The sequence below is a fragment of the Vespula vulgaris genome, chromosome 1 (genome assembly GCF_905475345.1).
Source record: "Vespula vulgaris chromosome 1, iyVesVulg1.1, whole genome shotgun sequence".
In the NCBI taxonomy this organism is placed as follows: Eukaryota; Metazoa; Arthropoda; class Insecta; order Hymenoptera; family Vespidae; genus Vespula; species Vespula vulgaris.
This window is the reverse complement of record NC_066586.1, coordinates 6,914,848-6,934,393: the sequence shown is the minus strand read 5'-3', so window position 1 is coordinate 6,934,393 and position 19,546 is coordinate 6,914,848. Positions and strand designations below refer to the sequence as shown.

General features: G+C 39.0%; 1 protein-coding gene across 2 annotated transcripts in view; it reads left to right on the top strand.

The window, feature by feature from the left end:
* The first annotated feature begins 1,889 nt into the window (after positions 1 to 1,889).
* Positions 1,890 to 19,546, top strand: part of LOC127065573 (epidermal growth factor receptor) — a 113,976-nt gene continuing 96,319 nt past the window's right edge. For both annotated transcript variants that reach the window (XM_050998107.1, XM_050998093.1), the window contains exon 1: positions 1,890 to 2,684. In XM_050998107.1, coding sequence (XP_050854064.1) covers positions 2,603 to 2,684 — 82 coding nt within the window. In that variant the 5' untranslated portion in view covers positions 1,890 to 2,602. The remainder of the gene's footprint in view (positions 2,685 to 19,546) is intronic.

Genomic DNA, 19,546 nt, shown 5'->3' with positions numbered 1-19,546 from the left:
TGTCACACTTACAATGCGTTTGTTTTTCTTCTTTTTTCGCGCTATACTCTATCTATCGTAGCGCGATGCGTATTGAGTTCGTGACGTTAATGACTCAAGGTAAATGAAATATAGTAAGTACAGTAAGAGCGAACTATACGTATTGTTAGACGCGGAGCTTGAATATATATAAAATACGTTATACTGATTAAAGGACACGTGCGCACTGAACAAATACATCTTGTTATTTATAATAAACGAATTCGAAAGCAACTATTTATTATTTCTACTATATAACTCTGCTCGACGTTCCTCCTTTCACATTTGTATTTTATTTTTATTTTATACGTATCTTATTTTTATTTCTCTTGCCGATTATCGATCGCAGGAAACGAAGTGAAAGTTTCTCACTTATCTCATATTTTAATAATATATATATATATATTTTTATATCGTTTCGTAAAAAGAGATCTATTGCGTATTTCATCGATATAACAAATCGAAAATTTTTACTTACAAATTTCTTTCTGTTTATACAAATCGCGTCGATAAAACGAAAAGCTTTCTTTCGTTATCGCGAAATATTCTTAATGCAAAAAATGTACGCGTTTCACGGTGATATGAAAATGTCACGTGTACTTACGCACCTTCTCACGTACATAATCGAGATAGAAAAAAAAGTGTTAAACCGATAAAGAGTAAACCTGGTAGGCTTATACTTCCCGTCAATTTTCTCACGACTCTTTTGGCTTGTTACAACATTTCGAACACCCACTTGGTCACTCGCGTGGAAAGATTAAAAGCACGAGTAATATCTTTGCATTCTACGAGGCTAACTACTCTTACTCTTGAATATTTTTAAACTTCATTTGAATAATTAATAAGTGGGATAATGATCGACGCAAAATCAAATGTTTTAGATTAACGAATTAAAAATTGTTGAGGATAAAGAGGAAACGAAAAAAATTTTAACGGACAATTTACGCCATTTTAGCGCAATACGTTCGAATAAAAAAAAAATATTTCTTCCTGTATCCTTTCGAAACAATAAACGTAGTTAATAAAAATATAGAATATACGAAAAACTAAAAAAAAAAAAAAGCAGAAAAAATCTTCATTCCTCTTTCGTGCAGGTATTCGTTAATTTATAGGTATTTACGAAGCTACACGAAGAGTTTCGAACGAAGCAGAGTTTTCTCGCATCCGAGCGATCGCACGTACGACGCTCGATCGCGTACGTGTTTCAATGACGAGAAACCAGTTCCCTTCGGCGATTTTTGCGACGATAAAACGAGACGCGTCTTCGGGGAATCGACGGCATCGTACGTAAGTGCGTTTACCCTCTCTGATTTGCAATGATCGATCGTGCACGCGTATGCACGTACACACGTACGTATATCTTCTTTTTCTCTTTTTTTCATTTTGGCATAATCGGAAACTTACTTACGGCTTTCTCGCTACATCCTCTTTTTCTTTGGCCAGTACGTCATTCCAACTTTGTTGCTTTCATCGTCGCTGTCCATTTTTTTGCCCCTCTCGGTTGATCGTTGCAAGTGGACCGTTGCAAAATTCAAATTAAAACGATGATACAAAATTAACGAATTATAAACGACAGGAATGGTAACGAGAGGAAACGAAACTAAAGATATTTTGATAAGGGACACGCGAAATGTGAGATAAGAGTGATCGAATTTAAAAAAAAGAAAAGAAAAAGAAAAAGAGAGAAAAGAAAAAGAAATTAAAAGATGAAATCGCGCGTGTATCCACGAAGAACGACACGAATAGAGAGAGAAATAACTTCGAGAAAGTCCGGTAATTTCCGTGAGAGTTCGACGGCGTCGTTAATCGGCCCCGCCGGTGGCGCCGCCTGTCGCGCTCGAAAGGAAACCTCGCTGGTCTTTGACAAGGCGCGCGTATTCTTGAGTCGACTAGCGTGGGAGTAAGAGCAGTTGCCCCCGACGCGAAGACGGTCGACAAGGTGGTCGCCGCGACACCTTACCCACCGCTCGAAACGCGTCTCTTTCTTGTGCACGTCGACCTCTCCTACCTTCTGTGTCGGAATTTATACGAGTGAAATTGGCAAGAAAAAAATCGGGATTATCATCGGACATTTTCAACAAAGTGTTTCTTTCACTTACTGATACACGTACACAAACCAAGATCGAATTCATCGTTGATTTCTGGAATGTTTCGCTAGTGTTCGAAAAAAGGGAGAAACGAATAGGAAAAGGAGATCATCCATCATCCATTAGTCCTCGATGAAAACTACGAGGAATGTTAGGACAAGACGAACGAAGAAAGGTGGAAAAAAAGAGCGCGAAGTTTGAAATCAAGTGTATCGAGCAAGTGCCATCATAGCTTGAAAAAAAAAAGAAATTAAATATAAATAAATAGAAGGAGAAGGATAGGTCGATGTACGCATACTCGTTGTCCGTCGTGAAGATTTGTCTTCTTCGAAAAGACGCGAGAGTTTCGTTGTTGTGTGAATATTACGGGAGTGTAGTAACGTCCACATGTGCGGTGTTTGTGTAATAGTCGATATGCGAGAATCTTCGTGAAGGTGTTTGCGAGGGAGCGGCGTCTCTTCCCCCTTTGCATCCTCGCTCTGGATACAGGATTAAACATGGGACTGGGAACTATCTTCGTCCTCTACGTCTCCTTTATGCTGATCTACTCTGATCAGGCAGACGTCATCGAGGAAAGAGGTGAGTCTCTTGAGATCTGTCGTCTTTCTTTTTTACCTTTTGCGTCGTTTCACCGTATGAAGTGGAAGCAACGGTACTCGCGAAACTAATGGAAAAAGCAGGCTTGCTGCCTATGAGCTTGACCGCGCGAAAGATAAACGAACGATCGGAATGCGTAACAAAAATCATTCCCATTCCATATACGGCTTATGTTCATCGTGTATTTATGTATATGTTAGAAGTAAAGATAAAAGGGGTAAGAAGAAAGGTTCTCAAAGCTACTATCGGTATAGATATAAATGGATCATAAATTTCGATTCCTCGCTCGTTACTCTGAGAAAGGAGAATATAAAGGATAGCAAACATTACTAAGCAGGTGCTGTTCCGTTCAGGTCCCTACACCACCGTCGAACGAAAGATTCAGGTATAGACCGTCCGACATTGTCAGAGAATTCTTTTTCCTGGAATGATTTACAACAACTATTCTACCGAAAGATGATAGTTACGTACCTCTTCTTTCCCTCGTTTTACTTTCTTTTCTTTCTTTTCTTTTCGATAATAGTAAGATATTTTATACTTATCGAGCTTAACTTCATTCTCCAACAATTCCCCATTTTGTTCTTTAACATCTTTTGACGTTTATTAACTGTCATAATACTTCAAAGTGTATGATCGAGTTTTCAACGGGTACGTCATCCATCCCTGTTGTTACAAAATAATATAGGGACGGACGATACTCACACACGCGCAAACAGAGACAGACGGACGTACACACGTCAAACGTTTTACCTGCGTTTCATTGAATCTGTCGATCTAATAAACAAATTAGACGGATTAGTTCTATATACGTAGTTCACTTTGATAAGCACTCTCCGCGTTTGCCTTGGATTGCTCGATAAAAGATAAAAGGGGAGTCCGATTATGCCGCTAAATGGCGCGGATTGACTCGGAGGGAACGACGAGAATACGGCTTATTTATTTTTATACCGAAAACTTAACGGCGTCCTCCTCTTTTCTCTCGTCCTTCTCTCCCTCTCCCTCTTTCTCTTATGTGGATATAACGTACGCACACCATGAGTTAAATATACCTTGTTAAACGGCTAATTAGGCCTTAATAAGATCGGTTCGGCCAAAGCACTCGCACGAGAATCCAGGCCAATGGTACGACAAGTCTCGGTGGAACTTTTGATAAAGCGACGATAGAGTTCTTCTTACGGCGTCTGCACGAGTTATCATCGAGCGTCTTCGAGCCGGTAACTTTGTTCTTTCGGGGATCGTGATCAACCCAGTCTTTTTCTATGGTTTCAGATAGATAGGTACAGAGATACATAAGAATGTGCATACATAGGTACTTATTACGACAACGTTTTCTCATCATTTTCGTATTATACGATGATTAATAGATCTTTCGTTAGATTGCACGTATAGCGTACGTTTCATAAAGAATTCAAAGAGAAACCTTCGATCGTGCTAGGATCGATGTATCAAATCCTTATTTCTTGTCAACTTATATGAGAAGAGAATCTGATGGTAAAAGAAAATCTAGTCGGGGATCGCAAAAATGCATGAACAAATAAAGGAGAGGAAGAAAGATGAAGAGAAAAAGAAGAGAGAAGGAGAGAAAGAGAGGAAGAGAGAGAGAGAGGGAGAACCTACATAGCGGCGGTGGAATAAAAGATTATACGAGGGATTCTTCGTTGAATTCTTGCTGGGAGTATCGGACGCGTTTAAAAACTGCCACGGCAGAGCAGTCTGCGTCGACGAAGGAAGGAGAAGCAAGAACGTGTTCCCTCGCGTTCTCCAAGTCAACGACGTCTACTCTACTCTCTTCTCTACTACTCTTTTCTCTTTCTTTACCGTACGAAAGAAAGGTATAGAGGAACGTTAACCAACGAAGCATAAAATAAACGCTCAAATCAAAGTCCCTAGCAAGCTTGCCTATCGAAGATCTCGTAGTATTTCCTTCGATTGTTAAAATATACCGATCCGATAGTTGCTAACTCGTTTCTGCGATCCTAAATCTCTTTCAAAGAGTGAAATAATTGCAGTAGATATAGCTTAAAGATTTCATTCGTCGGGGTAAACGAATCGAAAAATCCTGCTAATTTTTTAAGGACGCAGGCTTCTTTTATCAAAGGTGAATTTAATATAGAATTTGTTGATGACGTTCCCACGAATCGGTAGCGAGTCGCTAGGATGTAAAGGGAACAAGCTCGGGTCAACACCACTTGAACCGATCCCGATGACTACGATCGCGAGCAATGACGCATCGGCCCGCGAATCGTCTTACATGACAAACGTTACCAAAGGATTTGACCGTCGTTAAGAAAATAGATACCGTAGAAGTAACGCAACTTAACGAGAAACTATTTCCAAAATATCTCTTGTTTCTTTCTCGTTTAACTGATCTCTTAATCGTTCTGATATTAAGTAAACGGATCGTTGAGAGTTAACGTTGACTTATCTCGAAGGAACTTTAGTAGGATTGGATGTTCAGCAATTGAGTTATCTCTGCCAGTACGACGACAGCCAGCGGCAATCAGGGTCGAGCGACAATGCATTCACCTCGTGCATTGACCACAATTTAATTCGTCTGTCTATCTTCACCCGTCTCAGATCGATGCAAATTTTTCCTCATATTTTCTTCTATTATTTCTATTGGCTCGCAAATATCAATTTCGTAAGAAATTGACCGGAGAAGCGTTTATGAACGATAGAAAGGAAGAATATCGAGCGATCGTATTTAAAGTTAGAACCGTCGGAGGAAGAGACTCCGTAGAATTCGAAACCACGTGTCGGAGCGACGTCAGAAGCAAGCAGAGAAACTTGGAGGCCAATTACAAAGAACGCATTCACGAATGGTTATAGACATGAGCCTATATAAAGTAGGTGTGTGTTGTACAAGTGTTGTATCGTGCTTAGCCGTAATTGTTTAATGGGCTAATGAAATGATATACCCGCCGAATCTAAGACCGCACAAAAAGCCAATTGTGTATAGCCGACATTCCACGATTAGCCTGACTTTATAATGTGGAGCATTGGACCGCCAACGAGTATTCACGTGCTTCTAATTTACTAACTTGCGGATTGACTCGAATTTACGATCGACTTCTCGGATAAGTTGATCGTTTTACCGTATGAAAGATTTATGGAAGTCTTCGTAGGTTGAATGAATTGTTTATTGCAATATTTTTCCTTTTGATTTTAATTATAATAACGTAAAAATTTCACCTGAACGAAAACCGATTATTACAATGAAACAATTAAACAAAATTTATGTATTTCCTACGACCGTCGTATTTTCCAGTAAGAAAGTAATAGGCTATGTAAGTTAGATCTTTCTAATGCGAATAATATCGCGCGCATTACCAAATAACGAAATAGATTGATGGAGAACGATTATTTGCATAAAACTGGAACGGATTTAAATCTAACGACTTGTCTCTCTAGGCGCGAATATTCTCTCTCTCTCTCTCTCTCTCTCTCTCTCTCTTTCTCTCTCCCTCGTTAAGAGAATCTCTCGATGCGCGTGCCTAACTAGTTGCTCGCGTTAAGTGATAATCATTTAGCATGATACTACGAGGCTGCAGCTGCGCTCGCTCGCTTACTCGTTCACGTGTCGATGACTCACGACGATTTAGATTTTACTGTTTTTACCTAAAACGTTTTCGATTCATTCCGATATTCCTATCAATAGAACGTAGCCAATAATGTTTCTGATATAACGACTAAGAAAATATGAAGATAAAGTAGATTTATTTTTCTTTACAAAGGAAGGAAAGGAAAAACAACGAAGACCGATAAGCGAATCAAGTTATTTGATCCTTACAAAAGAATTTGCACAAAAGGATTTCGTCAAAGCTATTTTTTGAACGTGAGAAATATATATCATAAAACTCGTACTTGGTCCAAAACCAAGTTCAAAGGATAACATTGTCGATTCTTTCATTTCACGTCGTGAATATAAATCTGATCTCGCGAGGAGAAGAAGTCGGCTTTGCAATCGAACTAAGTATTGAAGTTCAACGGTCGTCGCAACGAGTACGAGATCATGCATAATCCTGGTCGAGACATTCAAAGACATGTCTGGCGGGAGATTTGAATCGTAGAAATCATAGTAGAATTGAATCGTGTCTTCTTCTCAAGGAACATGGTCACACCTCGAGGGTCAGTCTAGCAGGAAAGGATTTGTGATCCCTCCCTCTGCCTGTTGAGACTAGAGAGAGAGAGAGAGAGAGAGAGAGAGAGAGAGAGAGAGAGAGAGAGAGAGAGAGAGAGAGAGAGACAGAGAAAGAGAGAGAAATAAAGAGAGATAGAGAGCTACTAGAGACCTTTACGTTGGTCGTTTATCCGCGTGAAAAAGACGACGTCGGTAGAATCGTAATGGCCTAAGCTACAACTCTAGAGTAGCCGTAAACGAAGAGAAGAAACGAGAAGGATGGCGTCGAGTAGTCGTTTCTCTTTTTTGCTAGGGACAATGCAAAGAAGAAGGAGGAGCAGGAACGTGGTCTTTCGTGGAAGATCCATCAAAATTGCGGACTAACTAGAAGCTCTTGATTCTTTCTAATCGTGAAAATCAAGCGATCGTGTATATCGCAATGCTGTTGCGAAAGGTGACACAAAAAAAGAGAAAAAGAAAGATAAACTTCAAAAATCAAATCAATACTTTTCGTCTTTTCATTTGCGAGGAAAGTACTTAGGAATTAGTCACAAGATGTTACTTCGATACAGATTACAATAGCCTGATCGAAAATACGATTACGCGGAATTGGTAAAGTTTGGAACTTTGAACTCGCGATAAATTCGACTTTTTCGGTCATCCCGGCTAAAGAAAGCAACCGTCTTGAGTGAAGTTTGCTCGCTCGGCCAATAATACGTAGTGACTTAACACCAGCAGCACTCGGAGCGCCTCGGGTGCGAAGTGAGCATAAGTGCGAGACGGTGGAGTTTAATTGAGGTTGATGAGGGGTGCGCTCGTATTGGCCCGGAATTCAATGCCGCGATGATATTTCTTGCTCGCAGTAAGACGTCGTCATACTTGGTAGGAATGCATCAGGAAAAATCGATGAAATCGCGCGAGAAACGTTGGAAGGATTCGCGAGGAACGTAGTGAACAGAGAACTTATCAGCCAGACTCGCTCGTCGGAGCCGATTCGTTTCGGCTTTTGCCTTAAACGTTCTCTCTACCGTGTGTCGTGCTTGAATTCTAGTGAAATTAACGAAAGTCGTAAGATTTTTTGTTTTCCTTTTTCTCCTTTTTTTTTCTTTTCTTATTATTTCGAGAAAAGAAAGAAAAAATGGCGAAGAGTTTACTTAGTCTTTTTAAACGATGATTACACCACGACGATCTTAAAATAGATAAGGTACATTCGTTATCGAGAGTTATCAAAGAAAAGTATGAAATTCCGAAAATATAGATTTGCGTGATAAGATTTGTAATCTGTTTTTGTAATTTGATTTGTAATGTGAAGTCGATGAAATCTACTGTTATTCAAGACGCTTATCGTTTCTCGCGGAAAGATCTCTCTTCCTCTTTCTCTCTTTCTATTTCTCTTGTTCTCGCGTGACGTGGCCGTTCTTTAAATGCTCGTCTTGCGGTGACTACGAATACTTAATTCTTATCAAGCACGTTTTGTACGCGGCTCGTACGATACGCGGCCTCTGAATGGAGGCGTTCCAGTCGCTTCGATAATCCAGTTGTCGGCATCCTGCTCGGAATAGTCTGTATATTTATAAAAGAAAAACGATCTCCTCAAAGATATCCCAATCGATATCGTTAATATTGAAACTGATATTCCTATCGTTACGCCATAGATAAAGAAAAAAGAAATTAAAAGAAAAAAGAACAAGAAAATCATACAGAAACATTACTATTTCATGGAAACAAATGGAAAACCTATACAACGTCAAATTTTTCACTTTAAACGAAATATCAAGTTTGCACGTTAGCGTTATGAAACGTAGACTTATCTGGAGGAACGTTTCTTAACGAGTCTTCGAAAAAACAACGAGTGGTCAAGTGAGTTCGTCAAAGAGACGAAAGAAACACCGAGGAACGTCATAAAATCGCAATAACATTGACTCGACAAAGGTCCTCCAAGTTTTCGACTTTTTCTCTTTCTTTCGCTTCACCTTTTTTCCTCCCTCCCTCTTTCTCTCTCTCTCTCTCTCTCTTTCTAATAGCATGTGCCAGAGAGAGGACATGGTTCCTCGATCGTGTTGGCTTGCGTGTCGCGGTTACGGAGCAGGAACCTTCCTCTAGCTGGGAGTAACGCGTACGTTTCGCATCCATCCTCTGCTACCTTCGACATTCCTACCCGCCCGAGCCCTGCGCATCCCGAGTCCTCTTCCATTGAGGCATAATAACCGTGCAGTTTCCCAGCGCGTCTTCAATGGGCGAAGATTGCATGCTACGAGACCTCGAGCCGGTCCTCCTCCGTCCTCTTCCTTCTCTTCTTCTCTCTTTCTCTCTCTCTCTTCTCTTTCTCTTTCTCTTTCTTTCTCTCTCTATCTCTCTTTCTTTTTCTTTCTGTCTTTCTGTTCTACTCTTTCACTTCTGCCACGATGTTTCTTCCGTGCTCTATACTCTTTCTTCTTACGAGACTTCGTGTCTCACGAAGAAGCGAGAACGATCTTGAGTGCCACCCTTTCCACAACGTCCTTATACCAAGCTATACGTGGTAACCTGCGATTCTGCCGTGATATTTCGACTTCCAACGTGTCATCGTGGTTTATTTTCTCTTATCTCTGTCATTCTCAAGGAAATAAAATTATCGATTGATTGATCTTCGAATACGAGCGTTTCTTCTTCGCATCCATATCGTTGAGAGAATTTAAGAGCGACCTTTTCGACGCACCTGACTATCTTTGATCGATCTCTCTTTTTCGTTTTACACGTATGTATATACGTTTTAAATTATTAAAGGAAAGAAAGAGAGAATGATTACTTTCGATAGAAATTCGAGTTCACAGAGAAAGATATGGCGTAAACGAAAGAATTCTGTGAACCCAGCCATTTAAGGTAACGTATTCCTGTCTGGACAGGGGGAAGCGCGAATAAAATCGCGCTACGTGTACGTGTATAAGCAAAAGAAGCGAGAAACGAGGCACATCCGTCCGTCTTTACGGTTTGCTCGTATACAAGAAAGAGAAAGAAAGAGAGAGAGAGAGAAAGAGAGAGAAAGAGAAGGACAGAGAGAGAGAGAGAAGCTTGCATCGAGTTAGCAAGGTGGCTCCCTTCTTGACCAAATGGGGCAACCAGTCTCGAAGAAAACAGTCCAGATATGTCTCCAGGGATTCAACGACGAAGCTCCTCCGTAGCAAACCTCGTCGAATCCTGAGTCCAACGTCGCGAACAAAGGTGAACGTCCACCCGTCGTCTTCATCTTCGTCGACTTGTGAACGCCATCAAGCAGACTGGACGAATATGTGAACTCCAGTTTCCATTCCTATATGCCTACCCGCCTAACATCTCGACGAATCCACCTTCTTCGAGGCCATCGATCGCCTTACGGGATAAATCTTCCGAGAATCTCTACTTATGGGGATTACTCTTTAACTTGCACGTTATTCTCATTTTCTCTGTATCTACATTAAAAAGATCTCTTTGAAAATTTTAAGGAATCAACGTAGAGCCATTACAAAGTCCGTACAGATATTTATATAAGCATTCGAAAATTCTTCATTATTTCCCCGTATAAAGGGTATAAAGTATTCTTTTAGAAACTTTACTCAAACTACGTATAGCCAGAAAAATTGCTTAGCTTTCCCTTCGGTTGTTTATTTTTTTTCATTTATTTTTATTTTTGGATTTTTGTCCGTACAAAGTCTTTCATAACACATACAAAAAAAAAATTGTTTTTAAGTCGCCCAGAGGACATACGTTCGCAGTGTGACAACGAAGAGTTCTTTATACTTTCTCTCTCGTTCTCTCTCTCTCTCTCTTTGTTTTTTCCTCTCTCTTTCTCTTTCTTTCTTTCTCCCCTATCTTTCTCGTGCGGCGTCTTTATCGTCCTTCTCTAGCGAAGTGCGGATAAGGGGAAAAAACGTTTGCCATATGGCTCGTCTGTGAAGCCCGCCCTCGCAAAATATACCAACGGAGACGAAGAAGAACTTCGAAAGAAGAAGAAAGAGGAGTTGAAGAAGAAGAAGAAAGAAGAAGAAGAAGAACGAAGTCCTCGAGTTGGTCGGTCGTTCGACACGCCGTGTGCACGAGGAAAATGGCTCGTCCACGGAGGATGGACGCGAAAGAGAAAGAATATATCCAAGCATAGGGTATTGTCGAGACTCACCGCTAGAATTTCGAGGCAGGGGGTCTAAGAACGATGAAAGAATGTAGAGAGAGATGGAGATTTAGGTTACGGGAGGGACGGAGGTTGGCTACTTTAAAGAATAAAAGAATGAGAGGGAAAAAGGGAGGGAGAGAGAGAAAGAGAGAGTATCTTCAGGTAAATCGTTGCATCAACGTGTATTATCTCGAATGCGGAGGTGGAGAATTCACTACGAGGACTCTCTGTTAGTAGGTGGCACTGAACTTGAAACTTGCCTTCGCGGAACACGAATGGAGGTGGGGAAGATGGCGTCGCGTAGTTTGCATGCACCTTGCGGTGAGACCGCGTCGCGCCTTTACGACGTTTCCGATCGCGTCTTTCGCAGGAAATACAGAATTACGTTACTTTGGGATCTCATAAAAACAACTGGTGTCTTAGGTAGAAGTTGTTCATAGGTAGGACGATATGTAAATATATGTTGGTTGAATAGAGGAAGTTTGCTGTTTCGAACGACGACGTAAGGTATGAATATTACATAGGTTTAATAGGATGAACTTGTTTGCTGGATTCCTAATAGGGCAATGTGTGGAATTTTCTTAATTTCCTTGCGATATCCTGCGATTTCCTTGCGTTTCTCAATTCGTATATATGGAATACTTGTTGCTCGACATGAAAGATCGTAGACACACCCATGTCCTTGATGTTTTCGTTTAAAAGTATTTTAACGACGAGAATCTTTCTTGATTCTTCTTCTTCTTCTTCTTCGAGAAAGAGAGAGAGAGAGAGAGAGAGAGAGAGAGAGAGAGATTACGACCACCCATGCAGAATGTGCCGAAGAGCAGGAGCAGGAGCGTGTGCAGGAGATACGAGTTCGTCGTCATGGCGAAAGAGAACCACCATAGTGCTCCACCGAGGATATAATGTTACACTCTGGTAGTCGGCTTGGTGTGGGAAAACCACCGAGATGGAAGTGCAGTAAGAAGTGGTAACGCGTATACCGTGCTCGGTTCGCAACAGCAGCATCGTCGAGAGAATCGTGGTTAAGGAATACCGTGACGGCTAAGGCACATGCGAGAGGAATACGATATTCTCGCGTTGTTCTTCTTTTATTTCACATTATTTTTCGCAAATCTCGCCCAGTCTTCTAATATTTTAAGTACATCAGGTAGAATAATCGATGAGACAACATGTTCTCCTTGATCAGGCTTGTCGAATTCTGTAGGCTCACTTTTCTTTCAATAAATTTTCTCAATTCCGTAATCATGAATATATGTATAAGAATAAAACGTATCTCGTTAGAAAAAATTCATTAAAAGTCCTTACGGTTCGTCATTTAAATATGCCTTATATGTACATATATATATGTATTCCTTATACGTAGATACGTTTGTACATAGGTAAGACTTTCCCACGAGAACGTAGGCACTAATTTAAGGGAAGAATACACTTATGGGTAATTTTTTCTACTCCTCCCGTATACTCCTAAAATGGCACATTTCTCGAGAGTTGACTCCTTTTTTTTTCATCAAGCTCTCATACTGTTTTGCCAAAACAAAGCCGCACGCGAAGTTGCTTTCATACGCGGTAGGAGATAGTCCTCTTCTTCTTCTTCTTCTTCTTCTTTTTCTTTTTCTTCTTTTTTCTGGATAAGATTAAAGGATATTTTACAGCTTATGCGAGATGGATCGAAACGCTTGGCAACGCCGATGTCGCAGCACATGTCGAACTTTTTTGCTGGCCATTTTTTTCCGACCAGCTAAAGCTTCAAAGTGTTCAAAGAGCTCTCGCTCTTTCGTTTCGCTCTTTTGACTCGCGATGTCTAGCACGTAAATGCGCGTGAAATTACGAGCAATAGTGAGTCACGAGCGATGCGATTAATCGATCTCGATCCGATCCATGACTGGGATGATAACCGTATCATGCCATTTGTCGTTTCTATTCATATCTTTGCATAATATCGTTTCACATATTTTTTCAATTTGATGAATAAAAAGTCTAGGTGAAAGGAACAATTTTTCAATTTAACAATATATCTTGTCACACACACACATATATATAAATAAGCATATACCTTTATATATCATTCTTATACTCCCGATCATCACCCGGAAGTTTAAAGGCGAAAAGTCAACGCATAAATTAATCTAAGCTTCTTCTTTTTTTTCTGGTAATCCTATTATGGGAAAAGAAAGACTCGTTGACAACTCTCGCATCTTCGCACGCTCCCCAACACGACTTCTTTTTTTTCGCGCACGCTATGCTTTAGCGATTTATATCCACATCTCTCTCTCTCTCTCTCTCTCTCTCTCTCTCCTTTTTCTTATTTTTTTTTTTATTTTTATTTTACTACTCAGTGTGAAAGAGTCACGGGGTGCGGACACTGTCTAAAAGCTTCAACATGTGCGCGATTTCTTTCTTTCGTTTCGATCTTCTTTCTTTCGTTTACGATCATATATACAAAAAATCGTATACATAGTACATATATCTACTCGTACGTCTGGATGATTATCAGAAAATTTGAGCAAGGCCAATCGGACAACTTTAAAACGAACGTTCGTGCGTCACCTGGTATATAGAATTTAGATTCGACTTTGTTGTTGAAAAGCTACGTTTTGTCAAGGTTCTGATGTGAAAAGAAGAAATCTCTGTGAGGCTGACTAGAATTCGATATGACGAATAAAACATTTTTTCTTTTTCTTTTTTTTTGTCAAATAAATAGGATAGTACAGATAGGGTGATGATACGAAAGAAGACGAGTTGTAAATCGAGTCTAGTTACGAGCTATTCTCCTCGCAGCATCCACCCTCTTCATTCTTTTCTCTCTCTCTCTTTCTCTCTCTCTCTCTCTCTCTCTATCTCTATCTCTCTTTCTTTCTTTCCATTTTTTAGTTCTCTCTTTTTTCCTCAATGACATTGAGAGATTCTTTCTCCAAGCGGAGAGATACGTTGGCCGGTGAATGCAATCTACGTGGTATCGAGAATGTATTGTACACGAGGCGAACAATGACCAACGACCGGGACCTTCGCCAGTAGCCAGTCCCCATAGAAAAGCCATACATACCTATGTCGCACGGATCACTTCAAGTCGAGCCATTGGGGAGCGAATACTGACGAGCCAAACCGATCTACCACCACTGCATTCTTGTAAATGATCTTTTTCAGTTCGTCTCTTTCGTTCACCCTCCTACACATTTTACCAATCTTTACTTACTCGTATTTCAATACAAAAACGAACTTTAATCGCTTATTTTATCGATCGATACTTGTTATATACTTGTTCCTATTAGCAGAATTTTTATCTATTTTTACCTTGTTATTATTGTACTTTTTTATTTCATTATAAAAAACATTTTTTTGTCTATTCGTTTGAGTAACAAAAGAAAATGAAATCATTAGGTTTGATCGTATTTGCTCAGTTTTTCCGTTTTGTTAAATTTATTCTTTTATTTATCGAATATTTCGATTTTTTTTTCATATAAATATTATGGAATATTTTAGCGAGTCATGTTTCTAAAGTATGACGACGATTACATCACGAAAGTGGAACGAGGGGACCTTTTTTGCGCTACTTTCTGTCTGAGTTGGTTGGTTTAAAGTTACAACTACCTGTTGGTCGACTCTGCATACGTACATACATATGTAAGTACGTACTATACGAATAATTATTTGCAGTGTGTAGAAGCACCTTCCTATGCGATATAATGTCGGACGTACTCGGCTCGTGTTATCCATACAGGAGCTTCGCATTAACATAAATAGAGAAAACGAGAGCCCGTCTGGCCAAGACGTTGTATCATTTTCGGGCTTTATTATAATAACGACCACCCTGAGATCTTCCTCGTGTTACCGACTTTACCTGCCCTTTACCGATATTCGAGAACACGGGCACAACAATGAAGGTTCCGAAATTACAAAGATTCAATTTCTTTCGTTTTATATAGGTGTAAATACCAACATGATCTCATCGAGAACTTTTGATCGATCCTTGCTAATTTTTAAGATCAAGACAGAGATCGAAAATAAAGAAATTATAAGACCTTGTTTAATAATTCGAAGTTATTAAACATTACTAATATACCGAAAGACGGATATAAATTTGCTGCTTAACTTTTTTTTTGTAGATTTATTTACAATACATTTTCAAGTATCCTGCTACCATTCCTTTTCCAAATATGCTAGCTTTACGAGTTCGGTTTACAAGTTCCATTTCATTTTGGAGGATCTACAAATTGCAGCTCCTTGGAAGCTAAGTGGCCATCTGAAAATGCAGTGCATATAAGCACAAAGGACGCACGTACACAGTCAAAAAGGTCTCTACCCAACCACTTCGCGATGTCCTCTTTGAGGGAAAGACCAAGAGAGCGAAAAGAAAGGGCGCTTCAATTCCGTAAATATTAGGACAGGTCTGTCGATATATCTATCTGTCTGGCTCCATTAGGGAGAATATACATGGCATCCCTTTCAAGATTAAAAAAATTTCTTTTGGAAAATTTGGGGTTTTCTGAAAACCATAAGAAACAAAATATTCACTTTGAACATTTTAGTAAACTTCCAAAAAATAAACGAAGTTATATAGAACAAAGAACTAAATATTTTGATTGACTAAACACGAAAGATTATATATAATATATATATATATAAAATTAAACATATTCTATAATTAATAATCCTCTGCTGGTCGATTACTTTTCATTGATATATCGATTTATGTGCAAAGTAAAGTGCAATAGGAAAGCCAACGTGCTACGACGAATCGTGACGAATCACCTTTCGAAAGACGACACTGTTTGTCCTGTTCTTATCACTGGCATTGCTTGCTTGTATCGAATATTATTTATAATGACCTTAAGATAAAAATCACGATATTTCGTCATACGATATCTCCGCTTATTATCGATTTTATTTCGAATAATTTCTATGAATTATTTCAACGAATCTATTCGATCGATCCCTATTCGATTCTCATTCTTGTAATAGACAATCCATACGTATATCCCTATTACCGTTGTCTCGTCCACGTGCATAGAAAGAAAACATTCCCTTTTCTATGAACAGCAGCCCTTTCCATCATCAGTGAAGGATTTTTTCTCTCGAGGACCGATCTTTTTCTCAGGCTTTTTTTCTTCAAGTTCCTTCGTATAAACGAGAGTATACTCATCTACCATAGGAGAATTCCCACGAGTAGGGATAAACGTGATCGCGTTTGTCGAGATTTTCCCTCGATCGAAGAAAACATAATGTTTGCAATGGGAATAGATAAAAAAAGAAAAGAAAAGAGAAAAGAAGAAAAGATGGAGAAAATGAACATCGATATCAGACGTGCGTAGTGTGTTCGCAGGTTGTTAGGAGCTCATGGTAATCTTAACATTTATTCTCTTTTTCTGTTTCTCGTTCTGTTGGAAGACGTCTGAGAGAAAAAGCACCAGGTGCAGCGTAGCGAGAAACGATCGTGAATATCTAATACAGAAGACGAACCCGGAAGTCTGAAATCCTCATACGAGAGGAGCACGTCCTGTTCTAAAGATTTCGTTTCTCTCTCTCTCTCTCTCTCTCATTCTCTCTCTTTCTCTCTCTCTCCTTTCTCTTCGTTCTCCTCCTTTTCACATCTTCTCGTTTCCTTGTCTCACGGTGAACGCCTTTGCCGGCCACTGGCAGCTGCTGGCCCGGATGGCCGAGAGCTGGCTCTATCGTCGCACAGATTTTTTAAGAAAATTTATGTCGCGCGAACGCGGAACGGAAAGTATAAGGGGAAAAAAAGATCACGTCTTCGTGTCTGCCATTAAATGGCTACATCTGGACGCTAAAAAGTTTATGTTCGACGTTAGATTCCTGCAACTGTTAATATCAGAGAATTTTTATTATTTTTTCTTTTCTTTTTTCTTTCTTTCTTTTTTTTTTTTTTTTAATTATCATATCCTCCCTGTTTCTATCTAAAAAATATTTTATATGAATATATTCTAAATGAAATTATATTTAATTTTATTTAGAATATTTTCATTTAAAATGGCAAATAAAAATGATAAATAAATATGTTTCATTTTGTTTCATTCAAACGTGAATCTTAGATGTTACATATTCATGTATATAAAAATACACCTGGATCTTCTTTCGGGTTAGATATAGTCTATTTTCTTTTTTTACCTTGAAAGTTTTGCCAAACCTTCGCGAAACACATTGTACGTTTGGAACATATGTTCGAAACGATATTCCGTGAGATTGTTATGGGAAATATATTGTGACGATCAATCTTCGCATTCACACGGCACATTAAAGCCAGAGTAAGGCCATGTTATCCTCGTAGGCTGTTTCTATCTGCTCTTTTTCATCTTCTTCTCTTCTCTTTTTTCTCTCTTCTTCTACTTCTTCTTTAAAGTTCTCGTACCTGGATCACCGCATCATCCCACGCTCGATGATGAGCAGGTGATGAAACTACCACGAAAGTTCGGCGTCCTTCGAAGCCGCAGGTTATGTTTTCAAGGGTCTCTTCTTGGTCTAGGTCATGATTTTCGATGCCAAGCTGCTCTCCTACACTTCGCATCTGTCGCGATGTACCAATCGGAGAAAGCAAGCCTTATGGTAGCTATATTTTAAATTATACTTTTTTATATGAATCATGTTGATCCATGTATCCTACCATATTGCTATTTCCTTTTATTATTATCATTTATTTTCCATTTATTATTATAAATATATATATATATATATATATATATATATATATATATATATATATATATAAGATAAATTATGAATAGATAAAAATAAAAAATTTCATATACATACATACATATTTATATACATCTTATGATAAAAATTAAATACATCGATGGCAGATCAATGAACACGCATGGTTAAAGGATCGTTTCTAAGCGATAAGCCATGACTCGCGATAAGAAAATCGATGGTGGGCGGACTAGTGTTTTACACTTAAAGAACAAGCGGTATGAGAAGAAGAGAGGTAGGGATAGATAGAGTGAGAGAGAAAAGAATCGTGCCTTTCTCCGTACACTCCTTTGTTTCTCCTTCATTAATCATCCCTCCTCGTGATCCACGACTCACAAGTGAATGTTATCGAGGCGACGTTACAAAGAGAAATAGCAATAATTTAACTGGTTTTCTCTTATAAAAGAACAAAATCTAGTGTTTGTGGAAGAAAACCGTCGCAAAATGCAAGAACCGAGAAAACTCATTTGCAGCTCGTATCTCTTTCTCTGTCTCTCTTCCTCTCTTTCTCATTCTCTCTCTCTCTCTCCCTCTCTTTCTCTGTCTCTTAATGACTAGCTCGTTCTCTGCACGAAAGACCTTCGGCCTCGAAGCAACAGGTGGACTGCAAATGAAAGCGTACCTAGTCTCGTTTTGATACGTTGTATGCGACGAAGGAGAAAGGAATTCGTGCACGAACGCTCGATACGAATGTAACAGATGGGACGAGGTGGCCGCGTAATTTGCAAGCAAAATGCATACCGTTCTAACTTGTGCAAAGGACAATGCATATACATGTATATAATACGTAGATGTATGTATAAATATCTATCGATATGTTTGGAATATCAAAGTCTTCAGTTGAAGTATCAAGCTATCTAAGATATCGCTCGAGAAAAGATAGATAAGACGAATATATGCATCATTTTTTATTGTTTTAATTTTTATTACTTATATACTCATAATTCATAATTCAGGTGTTTTTCGAAATACTACTTTTTTTCGTTTCATCTCTTTTTATATTTCTATAGCGATTTTTTCTAAATATAATGTCGACGATATACTACCGTTATCCTTCATTCGAGTAAAATATTCGGACAAACTCCGCGAACTCATCAAAGATCGTTTCGTGCTCTACGAAGCGAGACCATCGCGAAGGTGAAGAAGAAACTTTGTGGAAGTTAGTCCCTTTCTTTTGGCTTACGATCCTGACCTTCGTCGTTCTTTTTTCTTCCTCTTTCATCCCCTTCTTTCACCTCGCGAAATTATATATCCAACCGTTGCAGGAGCCTTTCATTTACCGTAATGCCATTTCTTAAAATCAATTATCGCTTTTAGTTACGCATGGATTATTTCTTCTGAAGGATGTTCCTCTTTGGTAAGGTCAGTACTAAAATATTATACTCAGTGTCCAACAATTCGTACGTCTCTTATAAATCAACCTGCAATTTAATTTGTCGTTGAAAATATTATGAACCCTTAAAACTTCTCTGAAATTGTTTGGCCCACGATCGTATCCGAATTTAATCACGTTGGGATCATAGACCTTTGTGGCACATTCACAAAGACGACATGTGTATGATTCCGTTCCCTTCTTTCTCTTCGACGAACCAGTCAGCCCCCCCGAAGAAAAAGAAGAAAAAAGAAGGAGAAAAGAAGTGCTCATTTCTTTTTTTCCCCTTCTTTGTTGGCGACTCACGAAAGCAGAATCTTCGAGCGTATCTTCGATCGCCATCACGATACCTGCAATTATTTTATAACGCTAAGATAAAGTATTATATCTAAGATGATTGTTACCGAAATAATTTTATAAATAATTTCAACGATTACTTTCATTCTCTTGTCCTTTCATTCCATCGTATATAACCAATACCGGAAACAAGGATCATTTATTGCTAATGAATATAAAAG